General features: G+C 44.7%; 1 protein-coding gene across 3 annotated transcripts; it reads right to left on the bottom strand.

Moving 5' to 3' along the window:
• Window positions 1-264: 264 nt before the first annotated feature.
• Window positions 265-6636, bottom strand: srsf5b (serine and arginine rich splicing factor 5b). 3 transcript variants are annotated; one of them, XM_035524311.1, is made up of 8 exons: window positions 6531-6636; window positions 5643-5782; window positions 5309-5379; window positions 5068-5172; window positions 3847-3916; window positions 2463-2536; window positions 1759-1866; window positions 265-1314 (listed from the first exon to the last, which is right to left on the bottom strand). In XM_035524311.1, exons 2-8 carry the CDS (start codon window positions 5766-5768, stop codon window positions 888-890), a joined length of 981 nt encoding a protein of 326 aa, XP_035380204.1. In that variant the 5' UTR covers window positions 5769-5782; window positions 6531-6636; the 3' UTR covers window positions 265-887. The 3 variants fall into 3 exon arrangements, with proteins under 3 accessions (XP_035380204.1, XP_035380205.1, XP_035380206.1); XM_035524312.1 differs by lacking the exon at window positions 6531-6636 and adding an exon at window positions 6052-6156; XM_035524313.1 differs by lacking the exon at window positions 6531-6636 and adding an exon at window positions 6170-6278 and having other exon boundaries at window positions 931-1312.
• Between the last annotated feature and the right edge of the window lie 290 nt (window positions 6637-6926).

Genomic DNA, 6926 nt, shown 5'->3' with positions numbered 1-6926 from the left:
GAATATAACCCCTCCAGCCTCAGCTTGTATATATTATATAGAATCCATATGTTCTGTTGGTAATCTACTGTAAATCCGTCTAATTTTGTTTGATACTTGCGTTAAAGAGAACTCAAACAGCTAGCAGCTGGCAAATAAAGATTCTGACTCTGAAATGACAACTGTAATACTATTACAACTGAGTTTTGTTTAAGTCTCCTTATTAATTTTGCTATATAGAAATTGGTCTTTTAATATTCAAAACCATTCACAGTAGAAGGTGGCTGAATCAACAAAATTACAGGACAAAAGACTTTAATTACAATGACATGCAGGATAAACACTTCTATGCAAGTGACTGGACAATAAAATAAAACAAATTGTTCCAACATCCACACACACATCACTTCAAATATTTTTAGAACTGCAGTACCTTGTTTAAAAGAAAAAAAAAAAAAGAAAAGAAGAAGAAGGAAAAAAAGAAGCTCTTCAGTTTTACATATTAAGGAAAGTGTTCGCCGCATAAACAAGCACATAACACCTACATACACACAGCCACTTCCTTCAATGTTTGCTTGAAGCATATCAGGTTCACCTGTAAGAAGAATGCTCCATAGCAGTATTTTAAAGTCCCCGTCAGTCTTATTATACAATAACTAGAAAACACAATTCAATAAAACCTGGTCCTGACTATTTTGAAGAGAAGTTCCTAGGAACCTGACAAATTATCACTGCTCTCTTTCAAGAGCAATGTCAAAGTGTCCATCAATGCAAACCAAATATTCACTGTGAATGCTGAAAAAAGGATCTCATACGGACAAAATTTTCCTCTGAAAAGTGAGACAAAATCGTTGGCTTCAGACTCGAGGTCCCAGCTACTACCTATGGCTTAAGAGCTCTGAAAGCTCTCAGACAAAGGGACTGAGCTGCCCCGTGTGGGCCACATATACGCAAAGGAGTACCACTGCTGGACCACAGCTGGTTGGCGTCATGCAGCGCGGGACCAACGGGTCAGGCCTCGAGAAGGCCGGAGCTGCGTTAATGGCGGCTGTCTGTGGAGGGCGAGCGGGAGGGGGTGGCGTGCCGGGCCGGGCTCGGGGGCGAGCCTCCGCCCTCAGCACGAGAGGACCGCTCTCCCCCGTCGGCCCCCTCAGCCCTGCGCGTGGGGGAGGGGGCAGGTGAGCGGCTCGGCGAGCGGCTCCGGGAGGGAGAGCGGCTGCGTGAGCGCGACGGCGAACGCCCCCGGGACCGTGAGCGGGAGCGAGAACGGGAGCGGGAGCGAGAGCGGGAGCGAGAGCGGGAAGAGCTGTCCGATCGTGAGCGGGTTCTTGATCTGTGAGGAGCAGAGAGAGGGATTAGAGTCGTGGGGAAGGAGCAGAGACCCAAGTGACAGCAAAAATTCCCAAAATGGTTTTTTTTTTCGTTTTTTGTTTTTTTCTGATAAACATTTTGTCTTTACATCGATGCTTTCTTTGGTACATTTAGAACAATTAAAATCCTACTCCAGTGCAGCCATCTGACACTATACTGACCTTAAACCTGTACAATTTCCTATATTTAGAAAGAGGAAAATATCTTTTTTGGAGGACGAAAATTTGGTGAACACTTGTTTGTTGCAGTAGCTATTCATCTATCACAGTACCCAAATGCAATGAACATGAGTTCAGTACAACTGATGCAGTATATGAGAAAGGACTGGAGGGACAGACATCTGCTGTCTAATGCTGAACACTGATGTCATTCCTCATTACTGTACAGCTAAATATAAGCAGAACTCACTTTTTTCTCGCTGCTTCCACGAGTTTGATCTTCCGGCCATGTATTTCTTTCCCAGACAGTTTCTCCAGAGCATTTTTCAGGTCACTGTGAGAGGCAAACTCCACCACGCTGTGAAAACAAGCATATTAGGCAGCTCACGTTTGGAAACTGCAAACAATTTCTTTTTATCCAGTCACGTCACATGAATTCACTAATAGCAGTTTCCAATAACAAAAGTTTAGTGTCCAACACTTTGCCCTCTGTGTATTACCAAGTTACGTTAGCCATTTTTAAACTATTGTGAATGTGTTTTCGTAAACTATTAAAAATAATAAATACATTGTGACCTGTTCAAAAGGCCAGCAATCCCAAACATTTTAATTCATTTTGATAAACAAATAATACTCATCAAGGCATAAAAGAAAACTAGACACCAAGCTGATGAGTACAAAGTTGATTTTGCTACAATATTTTTCTTACAAAATAAAACATATTACATAAATTGTATCTTTTTGCTTATTTTGCTCAGATTCAAGGAAAAAACAACATCTATAACACAAACATGGCTATACAACAAAATGTAAATACTATCGTGGAACCATGGTTTCTGTCAAGACCGCTGCAGCTTTCCACCCCTACCCCCCTCCACCTGAGAACCATGCACAAATACACCTGAGTTTCAGGATGGAAGATACTAAAGGAGCAGTTGAAGTGCATCATCTCACCCCTCATTCAGCTTGGGACGATGGGCATCAGCAAACGTAACCTCGCCAGCCTGCCTCATGAAATCCTTCAGGTCCTACAGTGCAAGAGCATTCTAGTTAGGACAGCTCTCGACACAGTAACTAAGCCACATATACTCAAGTACACACATCCAGAGACAGATGAATCCTATTTTAGCCACAGCAGATGGGGGTCCAAGAATCTCCAAGCTCAGAATTTAAACCTCACCCACGTCCAAAGCTTAACTGCTATGATTGTGATAAGGTTTTCTTGTTGATAGGACTTTGGAAAGGCTGAAATGTAAGTATACACCAATAACCATGTTAATCAATAAGTATCACACAAATGATGAATAACTTTCTTCAGTTAAGTTTAAAAGTTAAAGAGAGAAAACCACAAGGTCAACTTTTAAGTGTCGCTTTGATATTCTTGGACCCAGTAGCTACACGAACCAGACCAACAAAGGATTTGTGTAGAGCAGCTTGTTGTAAATAAATAAATAAATGAATGAATAAAATCAATAAAAACCCCTCCCCCACTCCCCCCCCCATCTTGTGTGCGGGAGGACAGAGGGCTTCCCCCGCCAGTCCCGCCCTGTCTGCCCCCGCAGAGGCATCGAGAGTAAACAGGGAGGAAGAGAGTGGACTGATACCTGGGAACGTGCCCTTGGGGCTGGGCCACTGGGTCTCTCCTCGACCATAAACTTGCACCGCAACTTAACTCCTCGGCCACCAGAGAGCGGCGTGGGGGGGGCGGGGCGATACCGACCGAAGCCTCTCAATTTACCGAACCCCTCGATCGAATACGCCACAGCCTCTCTGTGTTCTCTCCCCCACTGTCCTCTCTCTGCCCCCTCTCTGTTTCGCGCTTCTCGCTCTCTGCCTCAGCACGGCTCCTCCACACCTCCGCTGTAAAGCGGCAGCCATTGCTTCTAGAGCCCGAGGGGAGGCCACGCGCCCCCCCCTCCCCAGCGAGCTCTCACACACCAGCAGGAGTCAACTAGGAGAGGAGTGCACGGGCTGACATGACTGGCTCAAACCAGGGAGAGGGACCCCGAAGGGTTTAGCGCCATCATTAGCGAGCTCTTCCATACGACACAACAGTCAGGCTGGCAAATAAAGGGGTGAACAATTGGTTAAAACAGGCATAATACTATAGTGTAGAGTTTACAAATTATATACCCATAAACTTAAATTTAAAAATATGATCTTGGGGAGCTTGATGTGAGGTTTGTGCCTTTAACTTTAACTGACTTAGTTAATTTTTTCTTGACATATGAACCTCACAAGAGATACTACAAATTCATTGTTCATCACTCTCAATTTTACCATGCTTGGATACAAAGTCACCAACACAGACTGACAGACATACGCGCTGGAGCTTTACCTGCCAACTCACTCTTGAGGAGAGGTTCTCCACAATGAGGCGATTCTCAGTGCGCATTGGAGCAGGGTTTCTGAGGAAAAGAAACATACAGGAGATAAATGGACTATCACCATCCTTCAGACACAAACACCTGATTAAAATGAGATAAAAACAGATAGAAGGGTTTGATGATACTGCTTACAAATTTTACAATTTTTTCTTGGAGCAACTTATGACATCCTTCCTACCCCACAAAGCCTTGGACAGTGTGTATGTGAAGATCATTGCTGTAAATGACACGCGGGGGTTGGCACGCTCAAGCACATCTTATCGGTATGTAAGGTTAATTTTTTGTAGGGACAATACATGGAAACAATCAGGTGCTTAGTACATTAGCATATTTATTCAATGATGAGTACTTAGGAGGTTAATGCTTTTTTAGCAGTGACATGAATAAAGCAGTTAAGTGTGGGCGCGAGAGAGGCAGCGCACTGGAGAGCGAGCACAGGCTATAAATATTGGCAGGTGGGGTGAAGCATGAGACTGGAAATTGCTAGCGGTTGTAGGTTCAGCGTTTTAGGTACATGGAGGACTGGGTAGGTGAGCGAGTTGTTCTGTCAGGTCACTGTGTAATGTGGTAGATCCAGATGGAACTGGTGGCACTGCGCATGCATTAACGGTGTCAGTGGGGCTCGGAATGACCTTGGTCCCCCGGTATGGATCTGCAGCGTTGGGGAACACTTGCTGATGTGTTAAGTAAAATCCATGTGGAACAGACGGTACTGAGTACGCATTACCGGTGCTGCTTGGGTTGGGCACAGCCTTGGGCGCTGGTGAGGCCAATATGGATTTTACGGCTTAGGAAGTGCCTAGCTATGTGGAGAAAGCTCAGTTGTGTTCGCTATTAGCATAGTAACGCCCATATGGAGGCGTTACTGGTGGCTCTGAGCATGCACTGATGGCGTCGGTGCGACCGGGCATGGCCTTATTCACCAGGAGAGCCAGTCTGGGTTTACTTTTAAAGAGCTGCAGCTTGGAGGGGAGTGGAACTGGGATGCCAGACCTTTCTACTGAGCATTCTGGAGGTATTGTGGGCTTAATTCAGAGAAACATAAACGAAGAGCGTTGCCTACCTGATGACCCCTGAGAAAAGCTCATGATGTTGTGGTTGCTGGTATGAAGTGAGTGGGTTGGGCCTAGTATGTCTGACATCGTATCCTGCGCAAAACTACAAGAGCCTACCTCCGGCCATCCTGTGAGCCACGGCTGTAACGGTCTGGGAAGCGTCCTCCACCTCCTCGACCTCTGCCTCCACGCAAACGCACCCGGGCGTGTTCTATAGTTACCCTGCACAGACAAGGATCTGATTGGCACATCACTGGCACACTGACCAGGGCTTAGGCTTTAATCACGATGGACTTACTTGTCCCAATGCAACTTATAAGAGGGTGCCGTACGTGGACAGAAAAGAGGACAATCCTACCTTTCATTACACAGCTCCTTGCCGTCAAGCTCACATACTGCATCCTCTGCATCTCTCGGATCATCAAATTCCTCCACATGAAAAGGCACGCAAAGAAACGTTAGCTAAAAGTTCACCTGTACAATCTATTTTTAGCAGATGAAATGAATATTCATCATCAATGTTGCAACAGTTTCATGCAAATGTCCTCTCGCTCAAGGAGATGAGAAGGAGCTGCCAAATTACAGAACAGCAGCCTAGGCGACATGAACCTGTACGGTACCATTGTATCGGCATTTTAAACTTGCCTATATAAGATAGCTAACCCAACCTAGGTTAGCTAGACTCAGCTCACCACAAACCCGAAGCCTCTCTTCAGATCAATTTCTCGGATTCTTCCATAGCCCTTGAAGAACCGTTCAACGTCTTTCTCCCTCGCAGACGGGTTCAGTCGTCCGATGAATATGCGACAACCACTCATCTTAGCTAAAAGACCTGTAAATGAATATAGACAATTGCCTAAGAGAACTAAACCATTAAGCCTTTGTTTTATAACAATTACATTAGCTAGCTGTTCTGATTTTAGCCTGCTAGTCCTCTAGCTACTCAGTCTAAAACAGACCCTGTGGTTCAGTCAGTCTTTCAAACGCCAGCTAATGAAATGTTAGCTAATGTCGTTCCTGGCTAACTATGCTAAGATAGCCAAGCTAATCTAGCATTCATGAGACGTTTTTACGATCGTTATTCTGCAAAAAAACACAAACCGTTCGCTACGCCAAAACCGAAAATGCCGAACAGCTCTAACGTTACAGAAATAACACATAGAATCCACTCGACATGTACAAAATTAGGGAAAACACCGACAGAGCACGTAGTTCACACCTTTGCTACTGCTTGGTCCTGTGTCAGGGAGTGTTCGAGCGACTAGTAAACAGCTTCACAAAATGGCGCCAGGTTGGTATTGTTAGTGTCTTTCTGACGATTAATGATCAATTTAAAAGAGTACCGAAACGCTGTCAACATCCATAGAGATATACGCTTGCCCTGTGCGTTTTTTTACATTTAGCAATTGTAGGCAGACCTACAATAGGCCTACATTTATAAACAGCCCGTGTGCTGAGAAATTAAGAGAATTTAACCCACGCCCTTGATGTCTTGGTGTTGTTAGCACATTCACCCTTACCTAGTCTACCTATTGAGCACATCTTAGCATCATATGTTCCAAGAGAAAACAGATACGTACCAGCGAATAAACGTTGTCCTAATTATTCTGAAATCTGTCTTTCCACAACTCCGTCTAAAAAAACAAACCAACCAACCAAAACCGCAGTATCGTGAGCATCCACTAGATGGCACGAAGGCACCGCATTTCATAGTAGCATCCTACGCACAAACATCAAGTCCCTGGAGGCGCAAAGCCTGGTACTGGGACGGAAGTATGCCCATATGCCATCTTCAAAATAAAATCCCCAAGCCCCAGGCTTTGGGAATAAGTCCGTGTCCTTCTTGAAAATGAAAGTTCCAGACCGACGTACAACATCGCAGATCTTGCTAAATGTTAATACGTATAGAAGGATACATAGATACGTATATAATCTAAAATACCAATCTAATAAAGTTTAAAAAGTACACTCACAGA

This window comes from Electrophorus electricus, chromosome 3 (assembly GCF_013358815.1).
Source record: "Electrophorus electricus isolate fEleEle1 chromosome 3, fEleEle1.pri, whole genome shotgun sequence".
NCBI lineage: Eukaryota > Metazoa > Chordata > Actinopteri > Gymnotiformes > Gymnotidae > Electrophorus > Electrophorus electricus.
Note: the sequence above shows the minus strand (reverse complement) of the source record. Positions and strands in the feature narration are given on the sequence as shown.